Source organism: Oncorhynchus clarkii, chromosome 5 (assembly GCF_045791955.1).
Source record: "Oncorhynchus clarkii lewisi isolate Uvic-CL-2024 chromosome 5, UVic_Ocla_1.0, whole genome shotgun sequence".
Classification (NCBI taxonomy): domain Eukaryota; kingdom Metazoa; phylum Chordata; class Actinopteri; order Salmoniformes; family Salmonidae; genus Oncorhynchus; species Oncorhynchus clarkii.
Genome location: NC_092151.1, coordinates 94,401,678 through 94,425,529, shown reverse-complemented (window position 1 = coordinate 94,425,529; position 23,852 = coordinate 94,401,678). Strand labels below are relative to the sequence as shown.

General features: G+C 43.6%; 1 protein-coding gene across 1 annotated transcript in view; it reads right to left on the bottom strand.

Annotated features, from left to right (window-relative positions):
* The window catches only part of LOC139410292 (unconventional myosin-VIIb), a 64,080-nt gene that overhangs the window by 14,927 nt on the left and 25,301 nt on the right, over positions 1-23,852 (bottom strand). Inside the window, exons 17-39 of the mRNA XM_071155780.1 lie at positions 22,098-22,193; positions 21,293-21,387; positions 21,038-21,122; positions 19,837-20,055; positions 19,244-19,453; positions 18,676-18,894; positions 18,070-18,249; positions 17,793-17,924; positions 17,350-17,520; positions 16,904-17,064; positions 15,924-16,050; positions 14,794-14,913; positions 13,363-13,536; positions 12,810-13,037; positions 11,590-11,757; positions 10,864-10,981; positions 8,870-8,996; positions 7,879-8,042; positions 5,846-6,027; positions 5,523-5,644; positions 4,781-4,935; positions 4,263-4,416; positions 2,168-2,323 (exon numbers count right to left, since the gene is read on the bottom strand). Coding sequence (XP_071011881.1) covers positions 2,168-2,323; positions 4,263-4,416; positions 4,781-4,935; positions 5,523-5,644; positions 5,846-6,027; positions 7,879-8,042; positions 8,870-8,996; positions 10,864-10,981; positions 11,590-11,757; positions 12,810-13,037; positions 13,363-13,536; positions 14,794-14,913; positions 15,924-16,050; positions 16,904-17,064; positions 17,350-17,520; positions 17,793-17,924; positions 18,070-18,249; positions 18,676-18,894; positions 19,244-19,453; positions 19,837-20,055; positions 21,038-21,122; positions 21,293-21,387; positions 22,098-22,193 — 3,563 coding nt within the window. The remainder of the gene's footprint in view (positions 1-2,167; positions 2,324-4,262; positions 4,417-4,780; positions 4,936-5,522; positions 5,645-5,845; positions 6,028-7,878; positions 8,043-8,869; positions 8,997-10,863; positions 10,982-11,589; positions 11,758-12,809; positions 13,038-13,362; positions 13,537-14,793; positions 14,914-15,923; positions 16,051-16,903; positions 17,065-17,349; positions 17,521-17,792; positions 17,925-18,069; positions 18,250-18,675; positions 18,895-19,243; positions 19,454-19,836; positions 20,056-21,037; positions 21,123-21,292; positions 21,388-22,097; positions 22,194-23,852) is intronic.

Below are 23,852 nucleotides of genomic sequence, written 5' to 3'. Positions count from 1 at the left end.
CGAGTGTGAGAGGGATACGCAGCGTTCTCTGCTCAGTTTGGCAGCTGAGCGAGTGTGAGAGGGATTCGCAGCGTTCTCTGCTCAGTTTGGCAGCTGAGCGAGTGTGAGAGGGATACGCAGCGTTCTCTGCTCAGTTTGGCAGCTGAGCGAGTGTGAGAGGGATACGCAGCGTTCTCTGCTCAGTTTGGCAGCTGAGCGAGTGTGAGAGGGATACGCAGCGTTCTCTGCTCAGTTTGGCAGCTGAGCGAGTGTGAGAGGGATACGCAGCGTTCTCTGCTCAGTTTGGCAGCTGAGCGAGTGTGAGAGGGATACGCAGCGTTCTCTGCTCAGTTTGGCAGCTGAGCGAGTGTGAGAGGGATACGCAGCGTTCTCTGCTCAGTTTGGCAGCTGAGCGAGTGTGAGAGGGATACGCAAGCGTTCTCTGCTCAGTTTGGCAGCTGAGCGAGTGTGAGAGGGATACGCAGCGATGAGTTTCCCTCTCTTTCATACACACTTATAACGAGGAGCGCCCACAATGTGTTTTGTGCTTAGCAATGAGTCTCTCATTACGAACACATTTTATAAAACGACACGTCCTGACCTAAACAACCACAGCATGGCGGTCAACCCAGGGAGGTCTTTCAGAACAGGGCTTCAACAGTGGAAAAGTCAGTCAACTAGCAAGGCATTGTTGTCATTTTATAACAGGTAAGCATAAGCAGTAATAAGGGAGTGCTATCTCTCACAGTAGTAGATGTGAGTTTCTCTTTCAAACAATTCCCTGGCCTTGTACACAGCTAATATCTAACATTCACCAAAGCAAGCTACTGATAGTGCAACCCTAGTAACAGTACATATGAAGATGAACAATGATCAGGCCTACTGTACATTTTACTGTAGCAATTATTGTTGAAAACGAGTCTAGGTTGGAACTGTTGCTGTTAAAATAGAATAATAATTGTTATTCTGAACTGGAATAAACTGATGAAAGCAAGATACTTTTTGAGGTGAACCCACTCACACAGTTCTGGCTTGTTCCATCTACAACAGGAAGTGGTCTCCTGTCTGACTGAGAACCCCCTCACACAGTTATTGGTTGTTCATCTACAACAGGAAGTGGTCTCCTGTCTGACTGAGAATCCCCTCACACAGTTCTGGGTTGTTCCATCTACAACAGGAAGTGGTCTCCTGCCTGTTATATAAAAAATATATAAAAATTGTTTTGGATTTGTTTTTTAAACAGCAACACTTCCAACCTAGACTTTCTTTCTACAGTAAGATGGACAGTAGGCCTGATCATTGTTCGTCTGTACTGTTTCTTACAGTTGCACTATCAAAACGCCTGTGTGTCTGTTCTGTTATTCATCAGTGTGATGTGATCAATCCGTTTATTCCAGTTCAGAATGAAAACGATGTATTGTATTTTAACAGCACCAGTTCCAACCTAGACAGATACGTGAGAGTGTTTTTAATAGGAGAAAATAAACATGAATAGATATGTATATTAATATTTATTTTCATTATTTGTTTCTGTCTATATTGCATTTGTTTTAGGCATAAGGGCAATGAAATGTACCGATATTTATGTATAGTTGCATATTTACCTAAGCTTGTGTCCCAAGAAAACAGTCTAATAGACCTCCTCTAATGGGGCTGAGGAGATACAGTCTAATAGACCTCCTCTAATGGGGCTGAGGAGATACAGTCTAATAGACCTCCTCTAATGGGGCTGAGGAGATACAGTCTAATAGACCTCCTCTAATGGGGCTGAGGAGATACAGTCTAATAGACCTCCTCTAATGGGGCTGAGGAGATACTGTCTAATAGACCTCCTCTAATGGGGCTGAGGAGATACAGTCTAATAGACCTCCTCTAATGGGGCTGAGGAGATACAGTCTAACAGACCTCCTCTAATGGGGCTGAGGAGATACAGTCTAATAGACCTCCTCTAATGGGGCTGAGGAGATACAGTCTAATAGACCTCCTCTAATGGGGCTGAGGAGATACAGTCTAATAGACCTCCTCTAATGGGGCTGAGGAGATACAGTCTAATAGACCTCCTCTAATGGGGCTGAGGAGATACAGTCTAACAGACCTCCTCTAATGGGGCTGAGGAGATACTGTCTAATAGACCTCCTCTAATAGGTACAGTAAGTGAAGACATTCAGTATTTGATGTGCTCATGTACCTCAGTGATCCCTGTAGGCGCTGTAGACAGTCAGGGGCCAGGGGTTCACGCCGTCGGGACTCCAGGAAGCGCTGGGTGTGTTTGAGCAGCGACTGGCTCGGAGGGAAGAGACCACAGCACAGCCACAGTAGCTGCCAGCCCTGCTCCAAACTGAACCTAACAACAACAACAACAACAACACCATCATTATCATCATCAGAGACCACAGCACAGCCACAGTAGCTGTGTTGTTTAACCTCCCATCTACGTGTAGGAGCAGTGACGACCCGGCATTCAGGGCAGGTGTGGCCCCACCTGTTTTGCTAAAAACAACGTCCTTTCCTCTGTTGTCTTTTTCTTTGTTGACCTATTCTCTGTTGTGTTGTCTTCTGTTGTCCTCTCCTCCGTTGTCCTCTCTTCTGTTGTCTTCTGTTGTCATCTCCTGTCCTCTCCTCCGTTGTCTTCTGTTGTCCTCTCCTGTCCTCTCCTCCGTTGTCTTCTGTTGTCCTCTCCTCCGTTGTCCTCTCTTCTGTTGTCTTCTGTTGTCCTCTCCTCTGATGTCCTCTCTTCCATTGTCTTCTGTTGTCGTCTCCTCTGATGTCCTCTCCTCCGTTGTCTTCTGTTGTCCTCTCTTCCATTGTCTTCTGTTGTCATCTCCTCTGATGTCCTCTCCTCTGTTGTGTTGTCTTCTGATGTCCTCTCCTCCGTTGTCTTCTGTTGTCCTCTCTTCCGTTGTCCTCTCCTCTGATGTCCTCTTTTCCATTGTCTTCTGTTGTCCTCTCCTCTGATGTCCTCTCTTCTGTTGTCCTCTCCTCTGTTGTCTTCTGTTGTCCTCTCTTCCGTTGTCTTCTGTTGTCCTCTCCTCTGTTCTCTTCTGTTGTCCTCTCCTGTCCTCTCTTCCGTTGTCTTCTGTTTTCCTCTCCTCTGTTGTGTTGTCTTCTGATGTCCTCTCTTCTGTTGTCTTCTGTTGTCCTCTCCTCTGTTGTCCTCTCTTCTGTTGTCCTCTCCTCTGTTGTCCTCTGTTGTCCTCTCCTCTGTTGTCTTCTGTTGTCCTCTCCTCTGTTGTCCTCTCTTCTGTTGTCCTCTCTTCTGTTGTCCTCTCCTCTGTTGTCCTCTCCTCTGTTGTCCTCTGTTGTCCTCTCTTCTGTTGTCCTCTCCTCTGTTGTCCTCTGTTGTCCTCTCCTCTGTTGTCTTCTGTTGTCCTCTCCTCTGTTGTCTTCTGTTGTCCTCTCCTCTGTTGTCTTCTGTTGTCCTCTCCTCTGTTGTCCTCTGTTGTCCTCTCCTCTGTTGTCCTCTCCGCTGTTGTCCTCTCCTCTGTTGTCCTCTGTTGTCCTCTCATCCTCTCTTCCGCTGTCTTCTGTTTTCCTCTCCTCTGATGTCCTCTCCTCTGTTGTCTTCTGTTGTCCTCTCCTCTGTTGTCCTCTCTTCTGTTGTCCTCTCCTCTGTTGTCCTCTCCTCTGTTGTATTCTGTTGTCCTCTCCTCTGTTGTCCTCTCTTCTGTTGTCCTCTCCTCTGTTGTCTTCTGTTGTCCTCTCCTCTGTTGTCCTCTCTTCTGTTGTCCTCTTCTCTGTTGTCCTCTGTTGTCCTCTCCTCTGTTGTCTTCTGTTGTCCTCTCCTCTGTTGTCTTCTGTTGTCCTCTCCTCTGTTGTCTTCTGTTGTCCTCTCCTCTGTTGTCCTCTCCTCTGTTGTCCTCTCCTCTGTTGTCCTCTCCGCTGCTGTCCTCTCCTCTGTTTTCCTCTGTTGTCCTCTCCTCTGTTGTCCTCTCCTCTGTTGTCCTCTCCTCTGTTGTCCTCTCCTCTGTTGTCCTCTCCTCTGTTGTCCTCTCCTCTGTTGTCCTCTCCTCTGTTGTCCTCTCCTCTGTTGTCCTCTCCTCTGTTGTCCTCTGTTGTCCTCTCCTCTGTTGTCAACAGTCTACCTGTTGTTGTAAGGCCCTAACAGTCTATCTGTTGTTGTACAGGCCCTAACAGTCTACCTGTTGTTGTAAGGCCCTAACAGTCTACCTGTTGTTGTACAGGCCCTAACAGTCTACCTGTTGTTGTACAGGCCCTAACAGTCTACCTGTTGTTGTACAGGCCCTAACAGCCTTCCTGTTGTTGTACAGGCCCTAACAGCCTACCTGTTGTTGTTGCTGGTCATCTGTTTCATGATCTGACAGTAGATCTCGTCTCTCAGGACCTCGTCCTTGGTGGCTGGCCCAAAGATCTGGTCTGTCAACTCTAGAGGACTCTGTATCTGCTTTGTGGGGTAGTCTCCCATGTACTTCAGGATAGGTAAACACAGGTCAAGGACTGGTAGGAGCAACATCTCTGAAAACTGTATTTGAAGAAACTTGCATGTCATTTGCCATCCTACCACAAAAGACATTGAACACATTTAGACTACAATAAGTGTATCTGGGTCTCCGCATATCATATATATTTTCGTCTTCAGTCTGAATAGAAAGAGAGGTAGCGACAGCGTTTTCTTTTCTCAGTAAGGACATCACTGAAGACCAGAATATGTCACTCTAGATAAGACTACTTGCTAAATTACTAAAAAAAAATGCAATGTTGAGACGATTCCAAAGACGCTCTTGAAGATAATGTTGAAGTCATCTGTCAGTGAGAAGGTGGGAAATCAATTATTAAAGGATATCGGTGAAGGCCAGGCAGGCCCGGTGGCTGAGCTCAGAGTTCCCCGCCAGCTTCTTAAGAAGGGGCTGTTTGATTGGCTCCCTGGACTTGACCCACAGCCTCTCAGGGGCCACGTTCTTAGAGATCACCTGACGGTTCACATCCTTGATGGGCTGCCTGGAGAGACAGACAGAAGCACAGAACATTAAGGAGTTGTTAAAATCAGGATGTTGTCCCATATATATTACTGTATATATATAATATATTATTATATATTACATGTGTTAGTTATATACCATATATATCGAAATATTATTGGCTATACTATTATCACTTTTTCTGTTAATATCGTATTAGAAGTTTCTCTATTATAGGAGAACTGTTACCTGAAGTACTCATAGGAGAACTGTTCCCTGAAGTACTCATAGGAGAACTGTTACCTGAAGTACTCATAGGAGAACTGTTACCTGAAGTACTCATAGGAGAACTGTTACCTGAAGTACTCATAGGAGAACTGTTCCCTGAAGTACTCATAGGAGAACTGTTACCTGAAGTACTCATAGGAGAACTGTTACCTGAAGTACTCATAGGAGAACTGTTACCTGAAGTGCTCATAGGAGAACTGTTACCTGAAGTACTCATAGGAGAACTGTTACCTGAAGTACTCATAGGATAACTGTTACCTGAAGTACTCATAGGAGAACTGTTACCTGTAGTACTCATAGGAGAACTATTACCTGAAGTACTCATAGGAGAACTGTTACCTGAAGTACTCATAGGAGAACTCTTTGAGGGACACGGGGGCCACTCGCTCCACGGTGCCTGTCTCCTTCTGATTGGCTGCCATGATGCTCTTCCTCTGGTCAGGTGACAGGTTAAGAAGACTCTGGAAACATTTCATGTTGACATTTTAGTAATTTAACCCGACTGATAATGATCAGTGTCTTGAAATAAGGAAGGTAAAACAACCACGAATCACAATGAATAAAACCTTCTTCAAAATAGTAGCAGTAAGAGTAAAGTGAAGGATTGATTTCTTCAGCCCATATTTCACCTTAGATAGTAAAACAAGAACACGCGGTCATACCATGACTTCATTGGTGGGTTTGGTGAGAGTGGGCAGGACCAGGATAGCGTCGATGGGTACTGCCCCCGTCTTGCCGGTGCGTTCATTCTTGCCCTTGATCCAGCCGCGGCCGACAGTCAGCTCGTCGTCTTTAATGAGAACTATCAGCTCTCCTTTCTTAAAGCTCAGGAACGTAGGGTCGTCTATATGAGAGAGAGGGAGAGGGAGAGAGGGAGAGGGAGAGGGAGAGAGAGAGAGAGAGAGAGAGAGAGAGAGAGAGAGAGAGAGAGAGAGAGAGAGAGAGAGTTTCATTTCCCAAAATTAGAGAGTGTCATTTCTCCAAATTTGAATCTCTTTTTCGAGGTTTCAAAGACCTCTCTGATGACGATAGGCTACCTGTCCTGTTGGGGGAGGACGCAGAGAGCTGTGGGTTGGCAGCGCACTACATTGTTGACGACCATAAGATGAGGTCTTATCATGACCAATCAACCTGCACATGTCCTCTACTGTATGCTTATTGTTATTGTTCACTGTATGGTTATTTAAACCCTTGGTTATTGTTGTTATAGTTTTAAATGTCCAAAAAGAAAGAAAAGAGAGAGAGAGAGAGAGAGAAACCACAAAAATGGGAAAAACACCACATTTTTATTTATTTTTTTACCTTTATTTAACTAGACAAGTCAGTTAAGAACAAATTCTTATTTTCAATGACGGCCTAGGAACAGTGGGTTAACTGCCTGTTCAGGGGCAGAACGACAGATTTTGTACCATGTCAGCTCGGGGGTTTGAACTTGCGGTTACTAGTCCAACGCTCTAACCACTAAGCTACCCTGCCGCCCAATTGAGACCCTGCATGCAGAATTCTGCAAAAATGTCCTCCATGTACACTGTAAAACACCAAATAATGCATGCAGAGCAGAATTAGGCCGATATCCGCTAATTATCAAAATCCAGAAAAGAGCCGTTAAATTCTACAACCACCTAAAAGGAAGCGATTCCCAAACCTTCCATAACAAAGCCATCACCTACAGAGAGATGAACCTGGAAAAGAGTCCCCTAAGCAAGCTGGTCCTGGGGCTCTGTTCACAAACACAAACACACCCCACAGAGCCCCAGGACAGCAACACAATTAGACCCAACCAAATCATGAGAAAACAAACAGATAATTACTTGACACATTGGAAAGAATTAACATAAAAACAGAGCAAACTAGAATGCTATTTGGCCCTAAACAGAGAGTACACAGTGGCAGAATACCTGACCACTGTGACTGACCCAAACTTAAGGAAAGCTTTGACTATGTACAGACTCAGTGAGCATAGCCTTGCTATTGAGAAAGGCCGCCGTAGACAGACATGGCTCTCAAGAGAAGACAGGCTATGTGCTCACTGCCCACAAAATGAGGTGGAAACTGAGCTGCACTTCCTAACCTCCTGCCCAATGTATGACCATATTAGAGAGACATATTTCCCTCAGATTATACAGATCGACAAAGAATTAGAAAACAAACCCAATTTTGATAAACTCCCATATCTACTGGGTGAAATTCCACAGTGTGCCATCACAGCAGCAAGATTTGTGACCTGTTGCCACGAGAAAAGGGCAACCAGTGAAGAACAAACACCATTGTAAATACAACCCATATTTATGCTTGTTTATTTTCCCTTGTGTCCTTTAACCATTTGTACATCGTTACAACACTGTATATATATAATATGGCATTTGTAATGTCTTTACTGTTTTGAAACTTCTGTATGTGTAATGTTTACTGTTAATTTTTATTGTTTATTTCACATTTGTATATTATCTACTCCACTTGCTTTGGCAATGTTAACACATGTTTCCCATGCCAATAAAGCCCCTTGAATTGAATTATATTGAATTGGAGAGAAACCAGAAATGAATATAGCTGACATACTACTGTACTAAACAAAACAAAGTATGTTAAACTTAAAGACGAAATTTTCGTATGTTGAAACCAACGTATCTAAAACTTGATTAAATTTAGCTAAACATATAAATGTTTCTAAATTATTGGTTGGTGTTTGTCTTACCTTGGTTGACTTCCTGCAGAGCCACAGCATACTGAGAGCGTTCCCTCAGTCCTCCCAGGAACATATGCACCAGCTCTGCTATGTTCCCAGCCATCGCCGCATTCAGAGAGAAGTCTCCCTTCAGAGTCAGGAGACTCACAGACTGGCCAAACGTCTTGCCCTCCCTGAGGGGAGGGAGGAGAATCACTACTGAAACATACTAGTTACCTCGTAACGTCTATCTATAACGTATCCAACACATAATCCAGGGTCATATTCACTACCCAGCTAACCAGGAACATTCCCAGATCGTTAGCTGAGATTCTGTAGTTCGGGTTTTATCTGACATTAGCATGATAACATCCACAAAACATACAGATAATGTTTTTGATAACAAAATCTATTTTTATACAAATAAATATATACACTGCTCAAAAAAAATAAAGGGAACACTAAAATAACAGATCTGAATGTTAGAATCAGTGTTGCTTCCTAAGTGGACAGTTTGATTTCACCGAAGTGTGATTGACTTGGAGTTACATTGTGTTGTTTAAGTGTTCCCGTTATTTTTTTGAGCAGTGTGTATCCTTGGAATGTTCTTCTAAAATTCACTAAGATGTTGTGCACAACGTCTGTAACAACCACCACAAAGCATTCCCCAGACGTTCACATTAGGTTTCCAGGTAGCGTAATAGCACAATGTACCAGTAATGTTTTCCCAGCAAACCAAAATCGAACCTGTGAAAGTTCCTAGAACATTCATTAGGTTGAGGCAAATCTTCCCATGACACAAAAAAACTGTCCAACCACTGTGCAGCCTTTGGCATCCTGGGGGGACGTCCCAAACGGTACCCTATTCCCTACGTAGCGCACTACGTTTGATCAGAACCTTATGGGCCCTATAGTAGTGCACTATATAGGGATTAGGGTGTCATTTGGGACTCACAACCCTGCTCCCAACCACTGCGCACCTTAACTGTGACCTTTAAACCTATAGCTTACTGAGCAGTACCTCATGGTGTTGACCCCAGTGACCTCTGGGTAGGAGAGCTGCAGCAGTCTCCTCTCCTTCTCGTCCAGGAAGGTGATGCCTGTCCAATTGATCGCCACAATGAACTTGTTTTTAGGAAGTGCAGGACCTGGGAATATGTAATAATGGGTTAAACCAGAGGAAGAAACAGAACATCTGCTTCCCAAATCCCATCCTGTTCCCTATATAGTCCACTGCTCTTTTTAACAGAGGCTTTACTAGAGATTACACACAGGTGGATTGTATTTATCCTCATTAGTCATTTAGGTCAACATTGGATCATTCAGAGATCCTCACTGAACTTCTGGAGAGAGTTTGCTTAACTGAAAGTAAAGGGGCTGAATAATTTTGCACGCCCAATTTTTCAGTTTCTGATTTGTTAAAAAAGTTTGAAATATCCAATAAATGTCGTTCCACTTCATGATTGTGTCCCACTTGTTGTTGATTCTTCACAAAAAAATACAGTTTTATATCTTTATGTTTGAAGCCTGAAATGTGGCAAAAGGTCGCAAAGTTCAAGGGGGCCGAATACTTTCGCAAGGCACTGTATATATATATATAGTCCTACCATGTTGGTGTGGGTTCCAGCCCATATATACATATAGTCCTACCATGTTGATGTGGGTTCCAGCCCATATATACATATAGTCCTACCATGTTGGTGTGGGTTCCAGCCCATATATACATATAGTCCTATCATGTTGGTGTGGGTTCCAGCCCATATATATATATAGTCCTACCATGTTGGTGTGGGTTCCAGCCCATATATATATATATATATATATATATATATATATATATATATATATATATATATATATATATATATATTAGTCCTACCATGTTGGTGTGGGTTCCAGCCCATATATATATATATATATATATATATATATATATATATATATATATATATATATATATATATTAGTCCTACCATGTTGGTGTGGGTTCCAGCCCATATATATATATATATATATATATATATATATATATATATATATATATATATATATATATATTAGTCCTACCATGTTGGTGTGGGTTCCAGCCCATATATATATATATATATATATATATATATATATATATATATATATATATATATATATATTAGTCCTACCATGTTGGTGTGGGTTCCAGCCCATATATATATATTAGTCCTACCATGTTGGTGTGGGTTCCAGCCCATATATATATATATATATATATATATATATATATATATATATATATATATATATATATAGTCCTACCATGTTGGTGTGGGTTCCAGCCCATATATATATATATTAGTCCTATCATGTTGGTGTGGGTTCCAGCCCATATATATATATTAGTCCTACCATGTTGGTGTGGGTTCCAGCCCATGCCTTTCTGGCACAAATAATTAAATCTCCCCCGATTGGCTTGATTTAGTTACACATGTATTAACCTATGGAGAGTCCAGGGATATTTTACCCCCGATCTTTATAAGAAATGCCCGTACCAGACACAATTTGGGGTTTTCTGATCCACGCCCCCTACCTTCTTTTTTTTTTACCCCCTAGAGTTGATTTACACATTTATTTTTCAATATAGACAATTTTGACTTTGTGTCTGCGGTAACTAGTGAAAACCGCTGTGCCTGTTGTTCAAACACGTATCTGCCACTCTCATTGGCTAGAATAGTCCCACCTGATCTTGCCTCCTTCCAACTGCCTTCTATTTTGAAGACGTGTATTTTCATTGTTAAAGCGGCCACTACGTTATCTGGTCAAATATAATGGATCATCCGCGACTACATAGGGAATAGGCTGCCATTTTGGACACAAACTAAAGATGTCAAACTCCCTCATGCCAAGGGTTAAATCTGTAATAAGAAGTATGTGAAGGCAAAAACATATTTTTGGGGGGGAGAAGGATGGAGAATTAGGATGTAGCCTGAGATCACTTTATATGAGAGAACCATGTTTTTTTTTTAAACATTTTTTTTATACCTGATAACTTGGCGGCCTCGAAGAACCTGGAGAAGAACAAAGGCCACTTCTGTCGAGCGTAGTCCACCACCTCGGCCTTCACACCCGCCGCTTTCTGCCTGGAGTTGATATATGGACCCTGGTGTATGACAGACCGAGCAGAGGAACATCAGAAGACGCTACACAGTTGGATAGAACATTGTCTTGTCGCACAGTGGAGAAGGAACCAATCATATGAATTCATACAACTGCTCTCTATCACCAGCAAGGACCTTAAAGAAAAATGGCCTGTTAATAAGTAATGTCCAGGGTTCGTATCATTCTATTTCAATTCACACTCTTTCACGAGGAACATTTAACCTGGAATTCAAATTTACCTGCTGAACTGACTGGATTGAAAATGGAATTGACCACAACCCCCATTAATTTTTTTTATTTTATCTTTATTTTACTCGGCAAGTCAGTTAAGAACAAATTCTTATTTTCAATGACGGCCTAGGAACAGTGGGTTAACTGCCTGTTCAGGGGCAGAACGACAGATTTGTACCTTGTCAGCTCGGGGGTTTGAACTTGCAACCTTCCGGTTACTAGTCCAACACTCTAACCACTAGGCTACCCTGCCGCCCCTCCACTCTAGCCACTAGGCTACCCTGCCGCCCCTAATGAGTGATCTGACTCGTGTTTTTGTCCTTACATGTGTATTTTCCTAAATTGTTCAAATAAACTCAAATGATTGAGTCGACTGACCTGAGCATGGGCAGTGCTGACCATCTGAAGCCATTTGTCCTGAGTCTTGGCCTCCAGAAGAGAAGAGTTAATGCAGTCCTGAACCACAGTCTTAGCGTTGTCAAGACTACAGTCGGATCCGTGCTGAACGTAGAAGTGTTTAGCTGACAGCTGGACTATATCGTCATCCTGGAGAGAATGGAGATTAGAAGAGAAAGGACAAAAAGTTCATGTTTAAGTTTTGTTTTTTTAAACTACTTTTGCCGATTTCTGTTAGAAGTTGAAAACGTGTCTTTTGCTTAAACCGGTAACAAAGACTGAAATGGGGTGGAAGCCGAAACAAATCCCATGACTGAAACTTGAGTTGATCTCAGATCAGCTGTCTGGTTTAGCTTGATTAACACCATTACATGACTAGGTAAATATATCAACTATTCTACTATGGAGTTGTCTGGTTTAGCTTGATAACACCATTACATGACTAGGTACAGTGCCTTGCGAAAGTATTCGGCCCCCTTGAACTTTGCGACCTTTTGCCACATTTCAGGCTTCAAACATAAAGATATAAAACTGTATTTTTTTGTGAAGAATCAACAACAAGTGGGTCACAATCATGAAGTGGAACGACATTTATTGGATATTTCAAACTTTTTTAACAAATCAAAAACTGAAAAATTGGGCGTGCAAAATTATTCAGCCCCTTTACTTTCAGTGCAGCAAACTCTCTCCAGAAGTTCAGTGAGGATCTCTGAATGATCCAATGTTGACCTAAATGACTAATGATGATAAATAAAATCCACCTGTGTGTAATCAAGTCTCCGTATAAATGCACCTGCACTGTGATAGTCTCAGAGGTCCGTTAAAAGCGCAGAGAGCATCATGAAGAACAAGGAACACACCAGGCAGGTCCGAGATACTGTTGTGAAGAAGTTTAAAGCCGGATTTGGATACAAAAAGATTTCCCAAGCTTTAAACATCCCAAGGAGCACTGTGCAAGCGATAATATTGAAATGGAAGGAGTATCAGACCACTGCAAATCTACCATCTACACTATATGAACCAGTGACATAGATCACTTGACTTCAAGACTTGACTGTGTAGGGTAAGGTTGCCCTCGTGATGCTAATCTTGGGTCAGTTCTGAATTTTCCCCACTAATTGTGAGAGTCAGGATTGGGGGAAGGAAAGCTGTTCCTAGATCTGTACCTAGGGGGAAAACGTAACCCCAGAGCATTACGTCACCTTGTCACACTTGTACTCTCCGAAGCGTAGTCCCCTGATGATCTGTCTGTAGATGAGGTCTGTGCTGACGGAGTCCTCTTTACAGTCATGCCACGGGGTGAAGATCTCCTTTCTGTAGTAGAGTCGCCAGGGGGCGTGCTGCTCCTGCCCACCCTTCCGTTTCACTTCCTGTTCGCACTGGGAGATGGCGTCCATCACGTGCTCCCGCCCGCTGCCCAGCGACCACACCTGGAGGGGGGTGGGATCAACAGACACCTCATTGACATTACACTAAACACATACCAACACTAAGAACCCTGTCACATTGGTCAACCAGACAGTTTCTCAATTCCAAATCGACTCCCAGTCTCTCGTCTCAAGACGCTCCTTTAGATCGGAAGAGGTCAGCAATACGGCCAAAATGTAATCCGACCTATCAGAAGGCAAAGGTGAAGCCCGTGCCATATCGCTTACACCTTCGGATGTACAGAAGGGGCCTGAGGGTCGAATTCAGGGTGTCTCAAATACCTTTCTGGAAGTAGAGGTCAGAGTAAAACAGTACAGTACTGCTTACCTTTTCATAGATAGCCACGTAGAGAGAGAAGCCGAAGGTGTCTTTGAGGGAGACCTTCTCAGAGAGTAACTGGCAGATCTCCTTGGAGGTGGAGGAGGAGTCTACAGGCAGGCTGATGGTACGACTGTCCATCAGGGTCACAGACACCGCAATGGGCTTCTTAGACTTGGTCGCCTGTCAGTCACCACAAACACAGGTCAGAGGTCAAAGGTTGGAGAAGAGAAAAACTACAGAAGAACTACAAAACGTTTAAACAAAATTGGGATCGTTAAGAAAAGAACACCAAACTGAAACCCTTTTTTTGTTTATGTATTTATTCCACCACAAAATTCAAATCACAGTGAAGTTATCACCAAACTACCACTAACAGGCCCCAAACTACCACTAACAGGTCCCGATCACCAAACTACCACTAACAGGCCCCAAACTACCACTAACAGGTCCAAAACTACCACTAACAGGCCCCAAACTACCACTAACAGGTCCCGATCACCAAACTACCACTAACAGGTCCCAAACTACCACTAACAGGCCCCAAACTACCACTAACAGGCCCCAAACTACCACTAACAGGCCCCAAACTACCACTAACAGGCCCCAAAATACCACTAACAGGCCGCAAACTACCACTAACAGGTCCCAAACTACCACTAACAGGCCCCAAACTACCACTAACAGGTCCCGATCACCAAACTACCACTAACAGGCCCCAAACTACCACTAACAGGCCCCAAACTACCACTAACATGCCCCAAACTACCACTAACAGGTCCCGATCACCAAACTACCACTAACAGGCCCCAAACTACCACTAACAGGCCCCAAACTACCACTAACAGGCCCCAAACTACCACTAACAGGCCCCAATCTACCAATAACAGGTCCCGATCACCAAACTACCACTAACAGGTCCCGATCACCAAACTACCACTAACAGGCCCCCAAACTACCACTAACAGGCCCCAAACTACCACTAACAGGCCCCAAAGTACCACTAACAGGCCCCAAACTACCACTAACAGGCCCCAAACTACCACTAACAGGTCCCGATCACCAAACTACCACTAACAGGTCCCAAACTACCACTAACAGGCCCCAAACTACCACTAACAGGCCCCAAACTACCACTAACAGGTCCCAAACTATCACTAACAGGCCCCAAACTACCAATAACAGGTCCCGATCACCAAACTACCACTAACAGGCCCCGATCACCAAACTACCACTAACAGGCCCCGATCACCAAACTACCACTAACAGGTCCCAGAGAACCCTAAAACGGCATTAAATACCATTGTTGCTGATTGGGTTGAGGACAGCAGTAATAAGCAGGTTATCATTTCAATTTATGAATGCGAAAATCAATGGCTGTTTTAAACGTCAAGATTTAAATAAATAAAAATATAAAAAATATCCCTAGTTCCCTCTCACCTCTAGTTCCAGCCAGCTCGGGGGCTCTCCTCTAACCCCATTGGCTACGGTGCGTCTCAGTCTCTTGGCACAGTAGGGGGCGTAGCCCATCGGGCCGAAGCGAATGAAGCTCTGAAGGAACTGTAGGAAGGGAGAGAGAGTGAGTGATCAGTCAATGTAGGACCTTATTGATCTAGACTAGATCATGGGTCCATTCAGAGTTGTGAAAAACATGAGTCCATTCTGAGTTGTGATAATGCATGGGGCCATTCAGAGTTGTGATAATGCATGGGTCCATTCAGAGTTGTGATAATGCATGGGCCCATTCAGAGTTGTGATAATGCATGGGGCCATTCAGAGTTGTGATAATGCATGGGGCCATTCAGAGTTGTGATAATGCATGGGCAACGTAAATCATTCACTAACCTGGTTTCCACCCAACCTTTTTAAGCGAGTAAATTACAAACGGGATAAAAACAAATGTCACGACGTGCCTGATGGAAACAGCAAATTTGTCTGTAAACTTTCCAACCAAACGTCAACGAAACAAAACGCGCTAGACAAGGTGAGATACTTTTGTGTCGGTAAAATTAGTAATTCGAGAAGTGGAGGAGTAAATGGCTTTTATGCAGAAATATTGATATAATAACCATCACATCGAAGTAAACTTGGAGTTACGCAATGATATGGTGTGTGGTCCCTCCCACTACGACTCAGGGAAACCAAGCAGTTTATTAGGGCTACAGATACAATACGTTACGATCAACTTCTCAGGGTGGTGAAAGTGCACGGTGACGAGCTTGACGATCCTCTCCAATTAATATCCGGGGTCTTATTCTGGTGACACGATGATCGATGCTGGGCTGCCATTTGACTAATGTAACCAATCTCACTTTTCTGTCCGTAATAATCTAACCATGTAGGCTAGCCGACCCGCACTGGATATCTGCGAGGTGTTGGCTAGAACGCAGTGCCAAGACAAGAGTCGCTATATAACAACATGTTTCTTGTGACAAATCCATCAGTGGATTCTGAAAATGCGATGGAAACCCATTTAACTGGTATTTTATTTTACGGAACTGAACCGTAAAAGTTATTTTTATGTGCACTACGTATGCCTTTTATCTGCAAGGACAGGAGGGAGGACCTACCTTGATGAAGCGTTCAGTGGGGGGGAAAATCCCCAGACAGATGGACAGAAGGATCCAACCTCGGTAGAAACTGCTGCGGTTACCGTTCTCCTGCAGCTGCTTACAGATCTGACAATAGATCTCATCTCTATGTGGAGAAAACAGAGGAACAGAGGGAGGGCAAAGAGAGAGGGAGATGAAAGAGAGGGCAAAGAGAGAGGGAGAGGAAAGAGAGGGCAAAGAGAGAGGGAGAGGAAAGAGAGAGGGAGAGGAAAGAGAGGGCAAAGAGAGAGGGAGAGGAAAGAGAGAGGGAGAGGAAAGAGAGAGGGGGAGAGAGAAGAGGGAGATGAAAGAGAGAGGGAGAGGAAAGAGAGGGCAAAGAGAGAAGGAGAGGAAAGAAACAGGGATAGGCAAGAGAGTGGGAGAGGAAAGAGAGAGGGAGAGGCAAGAGAGAGGGAGAGGCAAGAGAGGGAGAGGCAAGAGAGAGGGAGAGGTTAGAGAGAGGGAGAGGTTAGAGAGAGGGAGAGGATAGAGAGAGGGAGAGGTTAGAGAGAGGGAGAGGATAGGGAGAGGGAGAGGTTAGAGAGAGGGAGAGGTTAGAGAGAGGGAGAGGTTAAAGAGAGGGAGAGGATAGAAAGAGGGAGAGGATAGAGAGAGGGAGAGGATAGAGAGGGGGAGAGGATAGAGAGGGGGAGAGGATAGAGAGAGGGAGAGGATAGAGAGGGAGAGGCAAGAGAGAGGGAGAATAAAGAGAGAGGGAGAGGATAGTGAGAGGGAGAGGATAGAGAGAGGGAAAGGCAAGAGAGAGGGAGAGGATAGAGAGAGGCAAGTGAGAGGGAGAATTAAGAGAGAGGGAGAGGATAGTGAGAGGGAGAGGATAGAGAGAGGGAAAGGCAAGAGAGAGGGAGAGGATAGAGAGAGGCAAGAGAGGGGGAGAGGATAGAGAGAGGGAGAGGCAAGAGAGGGCAAAGTGCAGCCGAAGCCACAGCTGAGTCACACACCTGAGGTCTCTTCTGACGATGGCGTAACCCACGATGCTGTGCAGCTTTTCCAGAGCAGTCATTGGCCGGTCGAGGGTGGGTCCCTCTCCTACCAGTATCTCGTCTTCCTCACTGATGGTTTGCACAGTGGGCGGCTTGGAAACCTCTTCTCCTTCCTCTGACTGGGGGGGACACAACACCATACACATCACAAAGATCACTCTATGGTTGCAGGCCGCCTCTCCCACCTCGAGGCTACTCGGTTGTCGCCCCATTTTAATGTTTAGTCCAGATATTGTGGACACTGTTGTGGTTTTACTGGGCCTCTTGATCTTTGGACCCTGGGCTCAGTGCTCAGTTTTAGTCCTAAATTGCACCCTATATAGTGCACAACTTTTTTGACAAGGCCCCAATAGTGCACTATATAGGGAATAGGGTGCCATTTCAGACCCAGTTCTCAGTCTCACCTCTTCCTGGATGATAGAGGGTTTCCTCATGCCCCTAGAGGGAGAGGCTGGGACCTCCTCTGGGATGGAAGAGGTCTTCCTGCCCCCACTCAGCATGTTGGTGAACGTAGAGCCCTTCCTGGCTCGGGGCGTCGCGTCTACAGCCGAGGAGCCCTTCCGGTTCAGTATCACCTGAGGACCACACAGGGAAGTAAACGTTCAGGCTTTATTGGGGTGGTTTCCCGGACACAGATTAAGCTTAGTGTCCTTAGCTTTCAGCCAATCAGCAAGCCAAAAAATGTACGTTTAGACTGTGTTTGTTTGTTTGTTTGTTTGTTTGTTTGTTTGTGTGTGTGTGTGTGTGTGTGTGTGTGTGTGTGTGTGTGTGTGTGTGTGTGTGTGTGTGTGTGTGTGTGTGTGTGTGTGTGTGTCAATGGTGATGTGAATAAAGCTCTGAAAATCACCTCTTCAGGCTTGGCAGACGCCTTACGGTTCCGGGACAGCAGGTCTGTAAAGGTGGAACCCTTCCTCCCTTTAGGAGCAGGTTCCTCTGGTACTGTGGAGACTTTACGGTTTTTCTGGTTCCTCAGAACCCTCTATAAAATACATTCATTCATTAACATGGTCAAAAGGAGAACATTCACAGAAACTGTCGAGAAAACAGTAGAAGAATGAAAAGAAAATGGCGTCCATCATTCTGCTGTGTTTCTTGTCCTGCTGACTAACCCCAGTGGTACTTACCTGATCCAGGCCCACCATGTGGCTCAGCCTCCTGTCCTGTCTCAAGGCCAGGTCCGGATCCAGGGAGTTGTTAACCATGTTTGACCCCCTGAGGCCCCTGGCCCCCTGGCCCTGCACCAGCTTGGGCTCCGGCAGATCCCCCATGAACCTCAGGATGATCCACCAGACTGTCATGGAGGCCTGCAGACAGAGAGAGAGAAAACACAACGAATTAATTGACTTTTTTTTCTTCTTTTTTTCTGTGAACAATTTTTCTATTTAAATGTTTTCTATTAAATGTTCATCAAACAGAGGATCGTAGTCAAATAAAGAAGGAGTTAAAGCAAGTGAAACGTATGGTATTTACTGTTATTAAACAATGGTTCTTTTAAGAAACATTGAAAGCTGAGTTTTAGGAAAGCCTCCGAATGTGTGAAGATCATAAAAGACTATGAGTTCAGAAAACCTTTTGATTTCACAACAATGACGGACACCGTGATGGCACCGACAGTTTTTTCAATGTTCCCGGTCACTTTCGACAAGGCGAATTGGATGGCTTTTTGTTGTTGTTGTTGCTGAACTCTCTCATAAATATATATTTATATATATTTTTTAAATGGGATTTACCACAACATCTCCTTCGTCTTCGTGGTAGAGTAGTGGCTGTCTGAGCCTCTGGCGGATGTGTGTTGGCGTGGCGGCGCCCTGGAAGTACATGGAGGCAAACTTGGAGAAGGAATACTCATCCAGGTCGTCGTAGTCCTCCTCGGGGATGTCCTCTACCATGGGCAGGTCGTCCAGATCCACCTCCTCTGGTCTGGTCCGCTCTCCCTGCTTCTCCAGGTCCTGAAGAAGGAGAAGAAGAAGAAGAAGACAGAGATAATGGATATTGTGACTTTGAGGTCTCGTGAAAACCTTGACTAAAAACAGAATGTGGTTTAACAAGGCTCTGGGACAGTAGCATGGTGTTACAAGGGTTGGAAGCATCATCAAAAGGGGGATGGGACCACAGAGTAAAACAATCTAGAGGGTGCAATTAGGGACAAAAAGGACCGTGATAACAATGCAACACTTGAATGTAGCACCTCTGGTTTTCTAAATCGGTAGGTTGGAACTCATCAACCCTTCACGGATGCTGCAATACCAGTATTTTACCACAATACATCTTACTACATCGATTAGAGAGGTCCTTAACCTTGAATCCAGCTGGAGCTTGTCCCTCCTGCCCTCCCACCATATTGGGCAGGAACCCGAAGATGTCGTCCACCATTTCCTGTGCTGTGATTGATTCTGATTGGGTGCTGGCCTCCTTCTCTTTCTTCTGCTGGAGAACCTGGTTTAAACGTCTTTGCCTCTCCAGGGCTGCCAACTCTTCCTCACGACGCTCCTTAGCTGACAGGAACATCTAGGAACAACAGGAGTTCAGGAACACAGTCAATAACTGATTTAACGAGTCAGTTAGTGAGATTGAATTATTGATTGATTGAAATCAAATCAGTCAAGTCTCTCCTCACGATGCTGATCAGAAATAAGTCAAACAGTCAGGTCAATCAATCAACCAAGCTATTAAGCAATTAAACCATCCAATGTATTTATGAAGCCCCTTTACAACATCAGTTGTCGCAAAGTGTTTAACAGTAATCCTGCCTAGACCCCACACAAAGGGCATAGAACATATATCTAACAGATTAACTCCATTTATTATCAAGAAATACACGCATATACTACACGTACAGTGAACATTTCATCTTGAAAAAAAAGGTGAAGGTGTACGAGAGCTTATCTTACGTCTCTCTTCATCTTCTTCACTTGTTTCCTAGCCAGCATTCCCCTGGTGTTCGTCTGCAAGAGGATCACTGCTCGCCTCTTCCTCTGCCACTCCTTCCTGGCCAGGTACCCCCGTGTCTGTGCCTGGAGTCGGACCGCAGCGACCCTCTTCTGCTGGTAGTGGTGCTGCAGCTGGCGGGCTCGGACCTTCGCCTGCAGACGAGCAAAACCCAGCTGGACCTGGAGGAGAGAAGGCCATAAACTTGTTGTCTGTTTTATTCTAACAGGTTTTGGCTACGCATATGTTTCCTGTTAAACGTTCTTAACAGTCTAATATGTTTCCTGTTAAACGTTCTTAACAGTCTAATATGTTTCCTGTTAAACGTTCTTAACAGTCTAATATGTTTCCTGTTAAACGTTCTTAACAGTCTAATATGTTTCCTGTTAAACGGTCTTAACAGTCTAATATGTTTCCTGTTAAATCTTCTTAACAGTCTAATATGTTTCCTGTTAAAAGGTCTTAACAGTCTAATATGTTTCCTGTTAAACGTTCTTAACAGTCTAATATGTTTCCTGTTAAATGTTCTTAACAGTCTAATATGTTTCCTGTTAAACGTTCTTAACGTTCTTAACAGTCTAATATGTTTCCTGTTAAATGTTCTTAACAGTCTAATATGTTTCCTGTTAAACGTTCTTAACAGTCTAATATGTTTCCTGTTAAATGTTCTTAACAGTCTAATATGTTTCCTGTTAAACGTTCTTAACGTTCTTAACTGTCTAATATGTTTCCTGTTAAATGTTCTTAACAGTCTAATATGTTTCCTGTTAAATGTTCTTAACAGTCTAATATGTTTCCTGTTAAACGTTCTTAACGTTCTTAACAGTCTAATATGTTTCCTGTTAAATGTTCTTAACAGTCTAATATGTTTCCTGTTAAACGTTCTTAACAGTCTAATATGTTTCCTGTTAAACGTTCTTAACGTTCTTAACAGTCTAATATGTTTCCTGTTAAACGTTCTTAACAGTCTAATATGTTTCCTGTTACTCGTTCTTAACAGTCTAATATGTTTCCTGTTACTCGTTCTTAACAGTCTAATATGTTTCCTGCTAAATGTTCTTAACGTTCTTAACAGTCTTGTAATAAGTTTTCGGTGCGTTTACGTTCGTCATTATATATTGCCTTTGATCTCTATGTGGAATGCGTTAACAGCCGGTAACTCACCACTCTGTAGAGCTTTCTGCCTTTGTAGCCTCTCCAGTTTTTCTGAATGACCAGCGCAGAGGACCTCTGTCTCAGGAACTGTCTCCTACATATCGAAGACAAGGACATCTCAATGGACTGTCACATCACAAGACTACAATAGCCTACATCCACAACGGCACCCCTATTCCCTGTATAATGCATTACTTCTGACCAGGGGTCATATGGCTCAATGTAGAGAGACATTATATTCAGCTGCTTGGCCCTATACCATACCGATATTTGTAGCCTCGCAGGACCCTCTGTATCAGAAGGGCTTTCTCATTCAACTCCTTCATTCTCTCCAGCTCCAGCATAGTGTCATGGAAGTCCTGAGATTAGAGGAATGGAAAGCTCTATCAATCAATCCATCCATCCATTCATCCATCCATCCATCCCATTCATCCATCCATCCATTCATCCATCCATCCATCCATCCATCCATCATCCATCCACCTACCCATCCATCCATTCATCCATCCATCCATCCACCCATCCATCCATCCATCCATCATCCATCCACCTACCCATCCATCCATCATCCATCCATCCATACATCCCATTCATCCATCCATCCATTCATCCATCCATCCATCCCATTCATCCATCCATCCATTCATCCATCCATCCATACATCCCATTCATCCATCCATCCATTCATCCATCCATCCATTCATCCATCCATCCATACATCCATCCTCTACCCATCCATCCATCATCCATCCATCATACCATCCATTCATCCATCCATCCACCCATCCATCCATCCATCCATCCACCCATCCATCCATCCATCCATCCATACATCCCATTCATCCATCCATCCATTCATCCATCCATCCATTCATCCATCCATCCATACATCCATCCTCTACCCATCCATCCATCATCCATCCATCCTACCATCCATCCATCCATCCATCCATCCATCCATCCATCCATCCATCCATCCATCAACCACTCCTTCATTCTTTAAACCTGGAACCTGGACAACCATACTATTTAGAGATTAGAGTTATCTGTGAGAGGTCAGCATGGTTACCTTCAGAAATATCTTTGTCTTGCCGGTCTTCCAGTCACCATCTTGTCCAGCAAGAACGGTCTTACAGATCCATTCAGCGCATTTCTGTGGAGATTCCTAGGAAAAATATACATTTTCTTTACCTGCCATGTTATGAAGCTAATTGCAGATCATATTTAACTTCTCTAGGGTAGGGGGTAGCATTCGGAATTTTGGATGAAAAGCATGCCCAAAGTAAACTGCCTGCTACTCAGGCCCAGAAGCTAGGATATGTATATAGAAAACACTCTAAAGTTTCCAAAACTGTTCACTTCTTGGCGCACCAATCCGTTTAGCGGGATAATTTTTATCAACATCCACTGAATTGCAGAGCGCCAAATTCAAATTAAATTACTAAAAATATAAAATTTTCATGAAATCACAAGTGCAATATACCAGCTTAGCTTGTTGTTAATCCACCTGGCATGTCAGATTTCAAAAAAGCTTTACAGCGAAAGCTATCCAAGTGTTTATGTTAGGACAGCTCTCTCAGCAGACAAAACATTACAAACAGCTAGCAGCAAAGTAGATTGGTCACGAAAGTCAGAAAAGCAATAAAATTAATTGCTTACCTTTGATGATCTTCGGAGGTTTGCACTCACGAGACTCTCAGTTACACAATAAATGTTCCTTTTGTTCCATAAAGATTATTTTATATCCTAAATACTTCCATTTGGTTGGCGCGTTTTGTTCAGTAATCCACAGGCTCGTGCAGGTCACGACGAGCAGACGAAAATTCCAAATAGTATCCGTAAAGTTCGTAGAAACATGTCAAACGTTTTTTATGATCAATCCTCAGGTTGTTTTTACAATAAATAATCTATAATATTTCAACCGGACGGTAGCTTTTTTTATTAATAGGCGAGAGAGAGAAAAGGTCTGCTCCAAGCTGCTCACGCATTCAAAAATATAAGGACACACAGATATCCACTGACGTGATGTGATCATTCTGTCTCATTCTTCAGAATAAAAGCCTGAAACTATGTCTAAAGACTGTTCACACCATGTGGAAGCCATAGGGAAAGGAATCTGGTTGATATCCCTTTAAATGGAGGGAAGGCATGCAATGGAACAGAGAGGTTTCAGATAATCAGCACATCCTGGTTGGATTTTCCTCAGGTTTTCGCCTGCAATATCAGTACTGTTATACTCACAGACAATATTTTGTGTTTTCTATCCTAATCTGCCAATTTCATGCAAATTCTAGCTTCTGGGCCTGAGAAATAGGCAGTTTCATTTGGGTACGTTTTTCATCCAAACATCAAAATACTGCCCCTTAGTATCAAGAGGTTAAAATAATGTCTGTGAGTAAAACAGAACTGATATGGCAGGCGAAAACCTGAGGAAAATCCATCCAGGAAGTAGTATTATTTTGAAAGGCTGTTTTTCCATTGAAAGCCTATCCACCATACAAAGACTTAGGACCCAGGTCACAATCTCTATGGCTTCTTCTACACGTGGCCAGTCTTTAGACATTGTTTCGGGCTTTTACTCTGAAAAATGAGGGAGATACAGCACTTTCAATGAGTGGACAGTGGAAATTTCCAGACATGAGTCCAGCAAGCGATCAGGAGTGCGCCTTTCTTGTTTCTCCTTTTCTATTGACGAAGCTTTTGTCCGGTTGAAATATTATTGATTATTTACGACAAAAACAACCTGAGGATTGATTTTAAACATCGTTTGACATGTTTCTATGAACTTTTATAGTACTATTTTGATTTTTCGTCTGTCTGTTGG